The sequence below is a fragment of the Equus przewalskii genome, chromosome 4 (assembly GCF_037783145.1).
Source record: "Equus przewalskii isolate Varuska chromosome 4, EquPr2, whole genome shotgun sequence".
In the NCBI taxonomy this organism is placed as follows: Eukaryota; Metazoa; Chordata; class Mammalia; order Perissodactyla; family Equidae; genus Equus; species Equus przewalskii.
This window is the reverse complement of record NC_091834.1, coordinates 6,425,232-6,442,472: the sequence shown is the minus strand read 5'-3', so window position 1 is coordinate 6,442,472 and position 17,241 is coordinate 6,425,232. Positions and strand designations below refer to the sequence as shown.

The 17,241-nt window shown below is 41.3% G+C and overlaps 1 protein-coding gene across 2 annotated transcripts in view; it reads left to right on the top strand.

Annotated features, from left to right (window-relative positions):
* Positions 1–742: 742 nt before the first annotated feature.
* The window catches only part of NAMPT (nicotinamide phosphoribosyltransferase), a 36,135-nt gene continuing 19,636 nt past the window's right edge, over positions 743–17,241 (top strand). Inside the window, exons 1-4 of one of the 2 annotated variants that reach the window (XM_070617164.1) lie at positions 743–1,150; positions 8,987–9,143; positions 10,632–10,735; positions 12,953–13,081. In XM_070617164.1, coding sequence (XP_070473265.1) covers positions 1,094–1,150; positions 8,987–9,143; positions 10,632–10,735; positions 12,953–13,081 — 447 coding nt within the window. In that variant the 5' untranslated portion in view covers positions 743–1,093. The remainder of the gene's footprint in view (positions 1,151–8,986; positions 9,144–10,631; positions 10,736–12,952; positions 13,082–17,241) is intronic. The other variant, XM_070617166.1, reaches the window with a different exon arrangement.

Below are 17,241 nucleotides of genomic sequence, written 5' to 3'. Positions count from 1 at the left end.
TGCAACCACGTATGAGAACTGCGCAAATGGATGGTCCGCGTTTGAGTGAAGTCAAAAGACGGCGTTTCGCTCGCTTCTCTATTTGGAGGCTGCCGACCCGTTTCCCAAGATGTAATGATTATGAGGATGCTACGTCAGTTTTGCCCCCTGTCCAAGACTTGGCCCGTGGCCGTTTACTTCTGGGCACTATTAGATTCAATTAGGTCTTGTCCTCTTAGCATCTGTGAGGACGGACTTCAACCCCGGGCGCAGGCTATTTTCTCCGGGAAAGTCACAACATCCCTCAAAGCATCAAAGAGCTCCGCCATGGAGCCGGAGGACGGCGGAGTCGCCGCGTCCAATTAAAGGGGCGCTCCAGACCTTATTCCTCGCCGCTGCTCCTAGCCTTTTAAAGACAGGGTGAGAAGGATCGGGAAAGACAGGAGGGATGGAGGCAAAAGGCTCCATCCTTCATCCAAGCCGGAGACAATGGTGAGTGGCTGCGCGAGGACGGGGAGACGGGCAGGGGGAGGCTCCTCGGCCCCCAGGCGGGTGGCGTGACTTCAGGAGGACTCGGACCACCGGCCAGGACTGGGCAGGACGGGAAGGTGTCTGCGGGGCGGGCGAACCGGCTAATCGCAGGAGGAGCGAGGCCGGCCACGCCCCCTCCTGGCCCCGCCCCTCCTGGCCCCGCCCCCCGCGCTGCGCCGCGCCTCCCGGGGCGGGGACGTGCAGCGCAGGCGGGGGCCCAGGTCGCGGGCCGGGGCAGCCCGGGGCCCCCAGCTTCCCGGAGCGGGCGTCTCCGAGAGCGCGCGTGCCTCACGTCCTCCCGCCCGCCCCGCCCCCTGCGCGCTGCGCACGCGCGGCCGCGCCCCGCCCCCGCGTCCCCGCCGGCGTGAGGAGGCCGCTGAGCGCCCGGACCGCGAGCGCGCCGGCGCGTCACGGCCTCCGGGCCCGCCCTCCGTCGACCCCGCCTCCCCGCCCGGTCCTCCCTCCGCCCCCCCTCCGAGCCAGCGGTGACTTAAGCAACGGAGCGCGGTGAAGCCCATTTCTCCCTCTCCTCGCGGCCGCGCCGGGCAGCCCGCGGCGCGCGGCCCGCACGCTCCGGCCCGACATGAACGCTGCGGCGGAAGCCGAGTTCAACATCCTCCTGGCCACCGACTCCTACAAGGTAGCGGCGCGGGCCGGGGGCAGGGGACCGGGTGGCGACGGCGCCCCGGGGCCGAGCGTGGGGCTGAGGGCCGGGGTCGTGGCGCGGGGCGGCCCGAGGGACGCCGGGGCAGGTGGAGCGGGCGCTGCAGTGGGGAGGAGGGCACGGCGGCGGGATGGAGGGAGGGATGGGCGGCGGGAGGCGGGGCCGGGCGCGTGGTCGGGGGCGCGGCGAGGGGCTGGGGCGGGCCGCCGGGGCTCGCGCTCCGGTTGGGGCTGGCGCGGCGGGGCCCGGGCGCCCGGGGCGTCTGCGCCGGGCGCTCGCCGTGCCCGGGAGCGCGGCCCTTTGGCCCCGGGCCGGGTCGGGCTGGGCCGGCCTGGGCGAGGGCTCGCCGAGCAGCGGGGCAGTTAGGTAACGGCCCCTTGGGGCTCTGCGGGGGCGCCGGGGAGCGGGGTCTGAGAAGTGGGGTTTTCCCCGCCAAACGGAGTCGGGGCGCCTACCCCGGTCTGGGCAGGTCCGTCCCTTCCCGCAGAGCGGTGGGCGAGGTCCCGGTGGGGGGCTGGAGCGGCCAGTCGCGTCCCCCCGCCCTGGCCCGGACGACGCTCGTCTGCCCCCGCGAGGCGTGCTGGACTCCTCCATCCCAAACTCCTGTGGCCCTGGTGATCGCTCACTCTCCTCCTCTGCCCTCATTGCGTTAGGACCACTGGAGGATTTCTGTGAAAAGGAAAGTGAAACACGAGGAGTTAAATGCGCTGTAGCTTTAACCCTGGAGAACTTGCGGAGAGAGAAATGGCACAACCATGTGTTAATTTGCCTGTGGGACACTTGCATGTATTGCTGCCCCGTTGATTTTATTTGAAACACACGAATTAGTGAAGGAACGAATGATTGGAGAAGACAGGGCAAATGTTCTTTCCCCTGGGTTCCAAATTATATGAAGTAAACTGAGTATACTTTGCTAAGCTGTGTTAACCAAAACACTTAAAAAGTGAAATGTCAGACCAGAGACCCCACTGGTGCAAAATCAATTTTAGTTTTTACCTGAGCAACATGATGGTTTGGAATATAGTGGTAAAACATAACGCTCTCGTGTTCTGGGATTTTGTTGTGAGGGGTTTTTTTTTGCTTTTTGTTTCTTTCCTTAAATATTCTAAGAAGGTATTCTGGAGAATCCCATTTTACTTAAGTTCTGTTTTGTCCGTTTCTTCCCAATCCGTTTAAGATTCTACGTATGATGCCTTAGATGGGTTATTATTTAAGGTCTTTTAAATGGGGTTTTAAAGTGGAAATCTGCACGATGGCAAGGTAGTATGATGAAGGATGATTTCCTTGGCCCTAAAAGCTCTAGTATTCTTTTAGTTCAATCATAGTGTTTCAAGTGTTTTTAATAGTGATTTTAGAATGGTCTCATTCTTAGTTTTGTAGAATTTTTTTTCTTAAGCAAATCTTTAAAAATTTTTCAGATTTTTTTGTGTAGTAACTTATGATTTGATCAAAATGGGAAATGTAAACAGAGGTTGATGGGTCTAATTTTTAAAAACAAAACCCAGTGCAAGCTCCTTTAGTTTGTAGCTCCTCCAGCCATTGTACATAAGGAGTGTAAAATTGCTTTAACGTTAGTTTTCTGGGATGCTTTCAGTTAGAAGAGTGAATTGCCGGGAACTTTTCTAATCTCCTAGCAAGGTGGAATCAACTGGACTATTAGAATTTGCGTCTATTTAATAGGGTTTATTCCTGTCCATTTTCCAGTCTGACTGGCACGTTTTATCCCCTTTTCTCATATGAAGTCTTTTTGTATTTCTATCTTAGTAAGATTTTTCATTTGTTCCGCAAAAAGTCTCAAGAGGAATCAATCAGGTTATTGTGTTTTATACCAATGGTTTACAGCAGTATAGTAAAATAGATTGTGTATTCCATTCTCAGATTTTAGTCTTTATTTTCCTTAGATTTTTAGCGGCCTATATTCCGTTTTTCCCTTTTTATATTCTTAGGTGAAGAAGAGACAGAAATGATTATCTTGAGGTTAGAAGTAATGAAACTTTCCTTTGGAGATTACATGAGATTATTACACATCCTTATCAGTACTTACGAACTATTGGCCAGTTAAAGTAGGGAAGTAGTAGCTTTAGCTGTGTTGATGGAAGAGAGCGGAACATGTTGACGTCTCCTTTCTGAAACTGAAGAAAGTGTACTTGGCTGTCCAAGCACCTCAACAGGGCTTTTGCGAGTAGATGGCATAGTGTCTAAGCACATGACTTGTGTCCTCTCCACAGGGTTCAGGGCAACTTGGACCAAAGGAGGAGCGTTTAAAATACATATTCATTTCTGTAATCTCGTACTTCATTATACATAGTAGTGAAATAAGAAAATAGGTAAATGTGGTCATTTCCTCCATTTTCATCCTGGGTTTTTGTTACAAATAAAAGGACACTTAATCTTAAGTGTTAATCATTTATATTTCCAAAATGGCTTACAGCACAATTACCTACTGGGTTGTATTTGCATTGTGCTAAGCCAACTAGGAAAAGGTGCATTGGGGCTGGCCTTAGACGTTGCAGTGCCTAAAAAGCATTTGGAACTTTTTTCATCAGAGACAGGTCGTTTTTTTCACTTAATTCTGGCATAGGCTTTAATCAGTGTCCAAATAACTGTGGATCATTAAATGATGCATTTCTGTTCCATCCTTCCTTCCTCTTGCTTCTGTGTAATGTTTTTAACAAACTACAGCAGAGAATAGTTTTAACCTTTCTGAACATTTTAGCTATGAGCAGATTAAAATGGAAGATGTCACTTGAGCTGTAATTGGAAAAAATAACATATAGCGCACAAAAGTAGTCCCTAAGCAATTTACAGTTTAAACCATATCACACATTCTATATGAAATGTGCTGTCCAGTGTGGGTTGCATCTCAAAAGGTCATTTGTAAACTGGTTATCTAGAAGTCAACACGTTCTCATCCATTCATTTGATAAATGTTGGAGACCTATGAGGTGTAAAAAAGACAAAAGATGTCTCTTACATTCCAAGATGCCTGAAAGTTGATTTTAGAGAAGTTACAAAGTCTGTACAATTTATGTGTGGTGATTAAGCACCCAAGGCAGCTCTTTTAAAAAACAAGATTTTGCTTCCTCATTAGTAGCAGAATAACAAAAGGTTGGGCTTTTTGGAGGAGATGAGAATCATCTTACGGACGAGTTAGTGCTGCCTGGGACTTTAGTTACCTAGTGTCTTCCTCTGAGCTCTTCCTACTTTTCGTAGTTGCTTCTCTTTTACTCCCACTGAACAGACATTTAAGGCTGGTCTAGGGCTCCCCTGGCACCTGAGCCGTGTGCGGAGTGGGTACCTTTGCAGTCTGTCTGTCGGGGCCTACCCAGCATTCCTATGCAGTTTTTCCAGTAAGTTTTATGTTATAAATTACAGGAAAAACTTGGGCGACAAAAATAAAATCCTACATATAAATCATGGGTATACTTCATAGGAGGCTTAATTTAGCTCAGTAATAATTGTATAATATCTTACAAAACAAAAATACCAGAAGTTGGGGTCCTCTTTGTCAGTGAATGAAATCTCTCCTAGCGGTGTTGCAACAAGTTACAAGTTGTCAGGAGCTCTGTGCCGGGAGGGTAAGGGGAGAGGTCCTGTGATGACTACAACTGGCTTTGCACCTTCTCCCCTTCCCCAAAACAATGCGGTCCAAACATCCTTAAGCCGTATTTTCGAAGTTTTTATTGCTTCAAAAGCCAAATAGCAATGAATTCTTTTCTGGGGCAACAGAAGTATTTCCAGCACTTGAGAAATAATATTGAAAAGCAGAAAGAACCAGTTATGATGTTTGCTCTTTCTAGCACATTAGCTTTGGGGCTGAGCGGAGCCTCTTCTGAGTGCCCCTAGATATTATGCAGATAACTTCACTTACCCTGTGCCCTTGGGTGTGTTACCCCACGTGCTCTTATATGCACAGAGGACTGTTAAAATGTTGGCTTGTGGTTATTTCTTAGCAGTTAAAAATAAAGTTGTAACTGGAAAAGTAGGCTAGTAGTAGTTACTGTTGGTCACATGATCCCATTTGGGAAGAAAGACATCACATCCACCTTATGGGAAACCCAGAGAAGCTCAGGAGAAAAGCAGACTTTGCTTTCACGGGAGGATCCTATGCAAGTTGAATATTTCTCATGCTTCTCTTTAACTGTCATACTTGGAACACGGATATTTAGCCTTGTGATTGCAGTTTTTAGAAGCTTATTTTTTCATAAAGTAAATCAATCATAAAACTGAAATTAAGGTAAAAGAGCTGCATTTTCCTGGGTGCCTGTATCCTTTACCACACACAGATTCAGGTACTGGCACTGCTCTGTTAGCTGCGGAAGGCCATGCCAGTATCGGAAATATATTTTTTAGGGGTAAGGTTTGCTGAGGATATTATGAGATATTTGCTATTTTCATCTTGTAAATAACTTTAAAGTTATTGTAGAACCATTTTCTCTAGTGATGGGAGTCAAAACAGTGTTAAAAAACAACATGATTTAAGAGCTCCCTCTTTGTAGTTCACTTTAATTCTGAGTACTATGAAACTTTTTGTTAGTAATACTTAACGTATTTAAGACTGAGCTCTTGATTTCCCTACCTGCTCCTTCAGGGCCTTCCCCGTCTCAGTTAAGGGCACCATTATTCCTCCAGTTGCTCACACCAAAACTCTAGGAGCCACCCCTAATTCCTCGCCCTCTTTACCTCCCAAATCTCATCTGTCAGCCTGATTCTCCTTTATCTCCGAAGGTAGTGGGCAGTTCTCTCACCTAGCCTAGTCTTTGGCAGGAGCCTCTCACTGATGCTTCTGCTCCCACCCTGTCACCCTGTAATTATTCTCCACCTCACGCCAGGCTGATCCCTGTAAAATGTGAATCGGATCACACTCACTCAGCCTAAAACACACTCTTGGCTTCCGTTGCACGCGATATAAAATTCAGGCTCCTTGTGGTAGCCTGTGAGCCAGGCGTGATCTTGCCCTGCATCTCTCTCTGACCTTATCATGGACCCCCTCTCCTCCCCGTTCTCGAAGCACCAACCACATTGGCCTTCATTCTGTTCTGTCCTTGAAGTCAACTTATTTCCTCTCTCCTTGCCATTTACATCTTGCTCAAGGGTCACCATCTCAGAGAAGCCTTCCTGGCCCCTACTTAAAGTAGTCACCCAGGCCCCTCTAGCCTATCATGTTCTTTTAATTTTTCATACGATTCATCTAGATCTGAAATTATTTTCTGTGTTGTTATTCTCTGACCTTTCAGCCCGCGTTAGCCCTATGAGAATAGACAGCATCAGTCTATTTTACTCTCCCACCGTCAGCGTCTGAAACAGTGCCTGGTGCATAGTAGGTACAGAGTACATATTTGTGAATGAACAAACTGTTTATAAAGTAACAATTTATTGATTTGAATTTCTGCTATATCATCTCATTTTTCTGCTGAAGGTTCCAAGGGGTTCAGAGTGACCACTTTAACAGAAAGTAAAATGAAGAGGACAGTAAACCTAGCAAAACTAGAATCATAAATCATGTATTGATGGTATTCTTAGAAAATTTACTAAGGAGCTTTAAAAACTTTTTCCCACGAAAACAGTGTGTATATACCAATATACATAGATCTGAACAAACTATTTTATTCTTCTGTAAACGTATTGAGTGTTAGTAGGTAGTTAGTAAATTATGTTTCCTGGTTAATTGCTTGAGAGTTTGCCTAGGTGACCTAGATTGTTTAGCTAAATTCTAAAACAGTTCTCTCCAGTTTTTCCAAAGAAGATTTTAGAAGTCATACTTCGTTTCTTATTAAGCAGCTTAGATAATTTTGTGTTTTTAGTGACATCTGTTTTCAGGGGAGGCATTCTGAATATTTGATAGGTTTTAAATACCGTAATTAAAAAATACAGCTGGAGTAAAGTTTTACAATTATAGACATTTAATTATTGTCGAGCACTGGAACTGTATCTGTATGATGGAAAATTTGTAGTATACGTTTATACGAAGATGGAGTTCAGTAGTTTAGGGAGATTTCCATTCAGCTTTTGACTGCTTGGTCTACTCAGAAGATGGGGATAATTCATTTGCCATCTTGTACTTTTAAATGCAATCTAGAAAGAATAAATGTATAAAGATGCACCATAAAGTATCTGAACTGTAGGAAGGTTAAACTGTTGAGAGTCCCAACTGTGAATCTGACTTTTATGAACTCGGTGATGTGATCCAGACCTTTATTGAACTTTTACTTCTTCGTGGTTGACTTTTCTTCTACCTCGCTGCTTATTCCCACTAAAGGATTGGAGTTGTTTAGATTGTAAACTGGGCAGTTTCATTTTTATATACAGCTTGGGTACATTTTTAGAAAGTGTATCTTTTTCTAATCAGTTTCAAGTAGTTGAAGTAGTAAACATTTGCTATTAGGGCATCATTTGTATGTATATTTATATTGCATTTTAGTGAATTGGCTAATAGATTTAATTGCTCCAGATTCTGTGTTAGCTATTTCACTTAGCTACTTCTGAAATCTAGAAATGACGTGTACTTCTAGGTTCTGATGAGGCTCCTGAGCTTTGTAGTATATACATATCTCTTGTACCTGAGCAGAACAAAGTTCCAACTCGGGGGCATGACTTGGACATTCAGACCACGTGTTAATGTAAAGATCACCCGCAAGGTCACGTGTAAGCAGCATGGGGGTGCTGTGTTTTAGAGTTGCAAGTTGCTTCTGTTGGAGAGGAAACATATTTGAAACTATTGTGATTTTTGCTCTCTATGTGGGGTGTATCCATTTCAGATTTTTGTGCTAAGGTAGAGATGCTTGAGGTTAAAGCCGAGTTTTGCTGGGATTGAGATTGTGCAGCCAGACAAGGAAAACATTGGTTTTCTTAAACAAGATCAGAACCAAACAGAAAAAATGGTTTTATGTTCACAGTGGTCATCCGTGGAACTTGGTCTGCAAAGGTTTATTCTGCCATCACCCTGATTCACCACCCTGTACCTTGAGCTTTAGAGCATTATTCTTTCTGCTCCTTCAAGTGGGCAAATACACATTATTCTTCCAGTTATTTTTTATTGGTAAAATGTTTTAACCACATTAAACTATAATAAAATTCACATTGTAATGAACACTCCCTTTTTTTTTCCTTAAAACTCAGCAGAAACAAATTCATGGAAAAGAAGTTTGTGAATTCATATTTTTAAACTCATAAAGATTTGATGTTGCATTTTATAGCCATTTATTTTCCAATTTGGAGGTAATTTGAGAAAAAGATTACAAAACAGGATTTTTTTTCTGCTGTTGCTTTCATCCAGGTTTTCATGGAGTCACGGTGAAGACGAGCAGGGGTCCTCCTCAGCACCCCATTATAGGGATGAAGCAGTAGGGTCGTGGGAAGTCATTGACTGTTGGCTTTTTGAACACGCCACATTTAGACAGTAACAGTGCCAACTTGTGCTTTCAGCTTACTCTGTTGTATCCTGGGTATGCCCCCAGCAGCTGCATCTCTCCTCCCCGGAGGGAAGACTGTTCCCCAGGATCACATAAGATCCCTCTCTTTGTACTTTTATCTCAAGCGGCCAGCTTAGAGGCCTCGCGCTGCACCACGTGCAGTGCATGTGTTTGTCAGGTTTTGTACTCTCCTGTGGTTCTGGATCGAAGATGCTGAACTATTAAAAGTACCTTAGTAAGTATGGCACTTATTTCTTATTCTTTATAGCCAAGAAAAGAAGCTAATCAATAGCAAATAAGGAGTGTAGTTTCTCTGGTTTTAAATCATTTCAAGCCTTTTCTGTTGTGATTGATACTCTCTTCTGGAGTTTTCTAACTCAAGCATTTCTCTTTCACACAGGTTACTCACTATAAACAGTACCCACCCAACACAAGCAAAGTTTATTCCTACTTTGAATGCCGTGAAAAGAAGACAGAAAATTCCAAAATAAGGAAGGTGAAATACGAGGAAACGGTATTTTATGGGTTGCAGTACATTCTTAATAAGTACTTAAAAGGTATTATTTTCCGAGTACATTTAAAACACTGCTTTTATAAAACTTCATAATTTTTTCCTATATTGTTATATTCTAATACTTGAAGTAACTTTTTGAATAGTTTAATTTTGACATTTATTTAATTACTGTAACTATTTCCACAGTTCCTTTGGAATTTTTTTAAACCTGTTCATTTGAATGCATTAAATCTTATAATTTGGTATATGTTCTTGGTGTTCTAAATATGAGAAAGATTTTCTGAAACTGTTAAGTTGGGAATAGGTTTAGAAAAGTCAGTTTTCTGAGGCTAATCTGATTGGTTAAATAGACTTTACTCATTAACTCAAAATAAAGGATTCATTACTGACCTGGGAACTCATTTTGAATTATGGTAGCAATTGTAATTAGAATATTTCCATGCTGGTCGGTTTGACCTTACACGCCTGTTTCTGAAAACTACCTATAACTGTAGACATAGTCTCAAGTGCATTTTAAAGCAGAAAAATCTCCAAAATAATTTCCGTGCCTTCTTCTTGGAAAGTCTATTTCTAGTCTGTTTTATAATGGTATTTCTATGGGGAAAAGAGTTCCCAAGGTATTTATACATTTTGGGAAATTTTGTGTCTAACGTGTTCAAATAAAAATTATCTCAGAATTGAATACAAATTAAGTTGAATTTTATGCACATAATAACCTTTTCCCATAATCTTGGCGATTTTAATATCAGACAGTTGAGATATGTTGTACTATTGAAAACCTGCTTGGGTGGGAAAAGTACTTTGCAGCAAAACCACCCAAAATATTTTAAATGAGTTTCCTAGTGATCTTATATAGAGAAAGTTACCAAAGGCTAATATCACACTTTAATTCTACAGCTTAAAAACGTCATAAAATACTATTTTTTTATTGATGACAGCTGAAACATATTGATTGCCTGTTATAGGCCAGTGTTATTGTAAGTGCTTCATATGTCTTAACTCATTTAGTCCTCACAACCACCCTCTAAGTAAGTATTCTGCTATGATTATCCCCATTTTACAGATTAAAAAAGTTAACTAAAAGTGTATTTGGGGGGCCAAAATTTAGTAATTGTGAAAATTATTGGATTATCAGCCCTAGAGACATCCTTTATGAATAAAGTACAAAGCTTCTCCTAGAAAATCATCTGTGTCAAGGCTTACTCCTTCAAATTTGAATATGTGAATTAATAAAGATAGAAAGCATGTATCTGAGAAGTTAATTTATTGTGATTCTAGAAAACTATACATGTAATGATTTCTTGCGCACATCTGCTTTTCAAATAGGTTAACATTTATGCTAGAGTGAGTGGTTGGATGTGCAGATTCCTTTTCTGGCTCTGCTGTTGACTCAGGGTGAATCATTTAACCTCTCAGTTCTCATGTTTTTATCCATAAAATGGGTGAAATAGCTAGAGATAGTATCCCCTGACAACTCAGCGACTCACAGAATGCCTTTAGAAATGTAAACAGGGCACGTTTCTCCTTTCAGGTAAAGTAGTGACCAGAGAGAAGATCCAGGAGGCCAAAGAGGTGTACAGAGAGCATTTCCAAGATGACGTCTTCAACGAGAAGGGCTGGAACTACATTCTTGAGGTAAAATATGGGCTCCTGTTTGGATCTATTTTGATTTTGCTTTTAGTTCACAATTTCTTACAAAAGAATTTGAACAGAAGATTAGACTGTAATTACAGCTCTTTTCTTTCTGTGACCCAAAGACATTCTTGTGAAAAGTTATGGGCAACATTTAATTATTTCTTTCTTTCTTTCTTTCTTTTAGTGAGGAAGGTTGGCCCTGAGCTAACATCTGTTGCCAGTCTTCCTCTTTTTGCTTGAGGAAGATTGTCACTGAGCTAACATCTGTGCCAGTCTTCCCCTATTTTATGTGAGACACCTCCACAATGTGGCTTGATAAGCAGTGCTAGGTCTGCACCCAGGATCTGAACCCGCGAACCCCAGGCCACTAAAGCAGAGCATGTGAACTTAACTGCTGTGCCACCAGGCTGGTCCCTGAATTGTTTTTTGTGGTAGCAAATCATTAGTATCTAGAATCTCCAGCAGATCTAAGTAATTGGTTAGGATAGAAATGAGTTATAATTCAAATAACTAGCATTTTTCAGAAAGGTGATTTAATCCTTTCTTTGAAAATATACTATAATTAAGAAAGGGCATGGTTATTTGGCAGTTTCAAAATTTAGGTCCATTGTTTTGACTGTAGAAGTAGATGCTGTGAGTCTGTCCCTACATGCTAATTCTAGGAGATTGCCCTTACTGAACAGTTGCAATGGGTTGCTGCAGGTCCATGCCGTTGACTTTATTCTCTGTTGTTCTGTAGTGTTCATGGCGAGCACGATTGGCTCCATTGCTTAAACTTTAGGGCATCCAAAGACGGGGGATTTGCGTTGCGAGAGTTGAGTGTCCTCTGCAAGTTTTCTTTATTACAAAGATAGGTTGGCAGTGGGATCTCTTGGCATCTTGCCATGTTGAGTGTTAATTTATTGTGTCTTAAAGGTGAATGTCTTTTCCATTGTAGACTATCAAACATAAGGTAGTTAGAAATACTTTAACTTTCATGCCTGTATTGTAATACTGGGTTTTACTGTTTGGTACTTACGGGTCTTTGAAGAAGTCACGTAGGCTCTCTGCTGTGGTTTTCCCGTGTCTTGAGAAGGTCCGTGACATCTTTTGGCCACCCCCTGCACTCATCCCCTTGGGGTTGTTGTGAGGATCATAGTAATGGATAAGTTAGGTGCCGTGCTCGTTAATATAATTCCCAGTGGCCAGGGCGATAAATCTTTTGATTTTATGGTCAGAGAATCTTAGGGATTCGTAGGTTAGTCTCTAGAGATACCCTTGTCTTAACCCCATTTTACAAGCATGGAGTCTGAGACCTGTAGATGTTCAGTGACCTGCCGGAGGTCTCCTGCCTGCCCTGGGCTCCCAGCTGCCCTTCTAAGGCCGTGTTCTTTCTGCTGTGTCATGAGGCCTCCAGGGCTTCTCATCAAGCAGATTTTTCTCCTATCTAGCTACTTTGTCTCAAATCACATAAATAAACTATAAGGATTTCTGAAACAACTTCCTTTCCTAGCCAAAAATTAGCCATGGCTTTTAGCTTTAAAAGAGGGGAGGCGTAATTAAATAACTAGTCACATAGCATGTAGCAAATATATCCTCCTCCTAATTTTGGAGAGAATGGTTGCACTTATTGTTGATTGCCAGAGCTCTAGAAAGTGTACTTATGATTGGTCTATCTGCTACCACAAGGGTTTCGGGTCTACCACCAGAGTAAAGAGAAGGCCTAGTTAAGGTGCTTCTACTGGCAAGGAGCTCTCTCTGTCTTGAATTTATTTTTTGTTTGTTGTTATTTTCTTTGTTTTGTTTTGCTCTTTGCTAGCAGTCCCGTATTTTATCTTTCAGTCTTGAGCCTTTCTTTTAGGAAAATGACCTAGTAGAAGGAAGATGGTGTGTTTTGGGCATATGTTGGAATTTTTATTTTTTTAAGAGTGGAAAACCAACTTTTTTCTTTTTATCAGTTTGAAATTATATCTTCTAGTGATAAATGTTCTTTAGCAGAAGCACTTTGACAGCATAAAATTTAAAAATTAATGTCAGTGCCAAACTGTTAATCATTTTAGTTAATTTTATTTCAGGAGGATATGGATATTCTGACTCGATTATTAGCAGTTAGTAACATCTACAGTTGCAGTTTCTGTGACAGTAAGTTTAGCTTCTGTAAAATATAAAGAACCTTATTAAAACAGGTAGCTGCATATCATCTGTTAAATGAATAACTTCGTTCTTGTCTCTTACCAGAAATATGATGGGCATCTTCCAATAGAAGTAAAAGCTGTTCCTGAGGGCTCTGTGGTTCCCAGAGGAAATGTGCTCTTCACAGTGGAAAACACAGATCCAGAGTGTTTCTGGCTTACAAATTGGATTGAGGTGAATTGTTTTGTTTTGTTTTAATTTCTTATTTAATATTAATTGAAGATGTAAAAGCCATTCAACTGGGATTCTAGTTTAAAAATTGCGCCTAATAAAGCTATGTAATCTCTACAGTTACCAAACTTTTCGAGGCCTCAGTTTCCTCATCTATAAAATGACAGTTGGACTAAATACTCTTGAAGCTTCCTTCCAGTGAAATCTAATATTCTGAGATTTTATCTAAGTCAAATTATTAAGAATTATTATTGTTAAAGTTCATTTGGCTTCCGTCTTATTCGTTGCAGTCCTAAATACATATTATCATAAAGGAAAACTAGAAAAACAGCACAGGTAGATTTTTAGTAACTTAAGAAATTTTATGGATAGTCTGTTCCAGTTAGACTAAAGGAGTTACGATCAAATTTTTAGTAACTACTTTCTTCATTCATCTAATCAGTTTATGGCCCAGGCTCTACCACCTGATATTTCTCCTCTAAATATATTCAGGATTCACTGATCATTTGTTCAATTTCTAAGCCCAAAAGGAGGGTACATTATAGACTCTGAGTTTATATTCCAAAGACTTTTTGGTTGTTTGTTTTCCTTGCATCTAATCCTAAGCAATCATATGTTTTCATATGCTTATAATTATATTTTTTGTCTTAATATCACTTTTTATTATTAATAATCACTTACCTTCTTAACAGCTTAATTTAGATTTTATGTATGAGAGGAAATAGCCTGGAAAGTGTCTGTAGAAATATCGCCTGACTCTGAGAGGCATTTACTTAGTGCTTAGAACTGACTCTCTATCTTACTAGTTTAGTAGTTAAACTAATTTGTTGTTATATTGTAAAATAATACATTTGAGATTTGTTTATAAAGGCTGGAAAAATTTAGAAAAAGTAAGAGGTCCACAAATAGGTTTGAAATGTAGTGTTGCTAAGTCAACAGGAAATTTAAAACGTTTTTATTAGACTCTTGATGTGCCATCAACTAATAGTAGGTTAATGGACTCAGAAAAAATGTACAATTAACTAAAATAAAAATTTTAAATAGTTACTACTATGTCTTAAAACTTTGAATTAACTGAACTCAAAGTAAAAGAAAATGTATCTTTTAGTTTTTGTACAGTTGTCATAGTATTTGTACTGGCAAATATTTGATTTTGAGAGAATGGCATTATAAAAACACAGGAGTAGAAGAGTTCTTCACCACATTATCTAGTCTATCCTTTTACCAATGCCAGGAGATCCCAAACAGATAAATCTTAAGGGATTTAAAATCATCATCTATTTTTTTATCACCATTTTTTTTTAAGTTTCCTAAAGTTGAGAATTTAGTCAGTAAGTTCTCTTTCCTTAGATCTGTTAGAACTTCCATAAAGCAGATATTAGTGGACATAGAGACGTCTAGTTCCCAATTCACCTTGCTTTTTCTTTTTCTTGTTTTTCTTTATCCTCTTCAGAAATTGAAAAAGCACTAGCTGTAGAAGAAAGAGCCTGTTTTAGTAATCATTATTTTGGTGTATTTCACTAAAAAAAACCACAAAGTAAAAAGTTTTATATAGAGACATTTTAGAGTAGTAGTTTATTAGCAAATATGTAAATAAAATTATTATTATTATTTTTTTTTGGTGAGGAAGATTGGCCCTGAGCTACCATCTGTGCCAGTCTTCCTCTATTTTACATGTGGGATGCTGCCACAACTTGGCTTGGTGAGTGGTGTGCAGGTCCACACCCAGGATCCAAACCCACAAACCCTGGGCCACTGAAGTGGAGCATCTGAACTTAACCACTACGCCACTGGGCTACCTCCTAAATAAAAGTATTTTTAATTTAGAAATTATTAAACATAAAATATAACATGAGACTGTTAGATTTTTAAGGAAAAAAAGTACATAGTTCCTTGTTTTTATTTGCTTATAACCTGAAACAGAACTTATGTCAAGTTTACTTTCTATTCTACTAATAGATTTTATTTTAAATAATTTCAGTCCTAGCTAGGTATTTTTATCTGAGGCACAAAAGTTTATGGTCTGACTCAATCCCATATTGTCACTGGCTAGATCCTGTTTTACCAAACTTGTGTTGCCTCTAAATCCCAGGTCTCCAGAGGAGACTACTTCCTCCTGACCTCACGCCCTCTCTGGGTTTGTGGGCTTAGAGCAGGCTCATCTTGCTCTCGCCCACCCCCAGCCCCAGTTTACTGCCCCGCCGTATGTGTGAAATCTGTTACGGCACCCAGCAAACCTCTTGTTTACAAACGGGTAGGTTTTCTTCAGGCAATCCTTGATTTCAGACATTTTAAGTAATAGTACTAAGTTGTATTCCTTCCAGTTCCTTCTCCCAGTGTATGTTCAAGGTTACTAATAATGTTGTGTGATTGTCAGTCATCACACACTGAATTCTAAAATCCACTAAAACTGTTGGATTGCTTTACTGATTTTGGTGTTGGTGCTAGAAGAAACCTCAGTCCTCAAGTCAGATTTCAAAACGCGTTTCAGAGAGCCTAAGGACTCTGCAGAGCGTCTCAGACTTCTGAGGGGCTCAGGAGTGGGCACATGGGCCACACCTAACCGTCTCTTCTACCAAAAACAACAGAAAACAAAAAGAAAAGATGACTTTAAAGCCATTCCACCAATCCTGTGCCCTCGTGTCACAGATGGGGAAATTGAGCCCTGAGAGGTGAGCGGACGAGGCAACAGAGCAGGTCCCTACCCCTTTCTGCAAGGCCACACCTCTTCTCATCCTTTAAAATTCCTCTCCTGCACAGTAACATTGTAGTAAACTTGGCTTAAATGACATTTGTAGCTTCGTTTACTTTAGTCTTACTTTTCAGCTAAAAATTTTATCTTGATTTGTGTGAGCAAATAGCCGTTTTGGAAAAGTTTCCAACAAGGTCTACTTTATTGGACCTTGGAATAACCCGAACTAACTTGCCTTTTTTTCCCTTGCTTACACCTACAGTGATCTTTTTTAAAGGGGAGTGATTTTGTTAAGAGTATAATTTAAGCTGATTTTGTTGGACTGTGGAAAGGAAATGGTGGTGTGAAGGATCACTGTGTCTCATAGTTATTTCTCTCCTTCCCTGGCATTTTTCGAGGGGTAAGGTCGATCTTCTACCTTTATAACTCAACTAGAGTTTTTCACCTAATGTTTTATATCTTTCTCTTACTCCTAGATAATATCAATCTGAGTTAAGTTAAAATGTGAGTGTTAATCGAGTTAAATTCAACAAATGAGTATTGATTGATTACCAGCTATGTGCCCAAAAGTGCTGGGCACAGAAATTAGAGTCAGATATGTCTTATATGAGGTCGTTTGGGGGAGGAGCAGTTCATTCTTAACCAACCACTAATATGAGTAAGAATTAATGCTGAATTGGTAGCAGAAAAATAGATACTTCTGTCTAATCAGGAAATGGAAAATAAGCTCTAATAGGGGAAAGGAAGAACTGAGGAAATGGCACGGTGTTCCTAGAATGGCAGATGGCCCAAGGGGAACTGCAGCATCAAAGTGGAAGATAAAGGAGGAGATAAACCTCTAGATGGTAAACAAGGCCAGATTATAGGCGGCCTCAAATTTCTGCATGAATTGGCTCTTTTCCCCTATGGACAGAAGATAGCCGCTCGAGGATTGTAGGGATTGACGCAACCTCAGTAAAACTCCTGCTTTAGAATAGCTGGTGGCAGTGTGAAGGGTGAGTCAGAGAAGCTAAAGATTAGAGGTAGGATAATCATGGGCGTTGGTAATGGAATCAAAAGAGTAATTTCAGAAGCAGAAGGATTAGAAATTGGAGATGATTGGGGCCAGCCGGGTGGAACAGCAGTCAAGTGTGCACGTTCCACTTTGGCGGTCTGGGGTTCGCCAGTTCGGATCCCGGGTGCAGACATGGCACCGCTTGGCAAGCTGTACTGTGGCAGGCGTCCCATGTATAAAACAGAGAAAGATGGGCATGGATGTTAGCTCAGGGCCAGGCTTCCTGAGCAAAAAGAGGAGGATTGGCAGCAGATGTTAGCTCAGGGCTGATCTTCCTCAAAAAAAAAAAAGAAAGAAAGAAATTGGAGATGATTGTTAATAGAGTTTGTTAGGGGTTGTATCAGTTTTCTATTATCGTACAAGAAACTGCCGCAAAATAAAACAACTATCATTTCTCATGATTCTGTGGTTGACCGG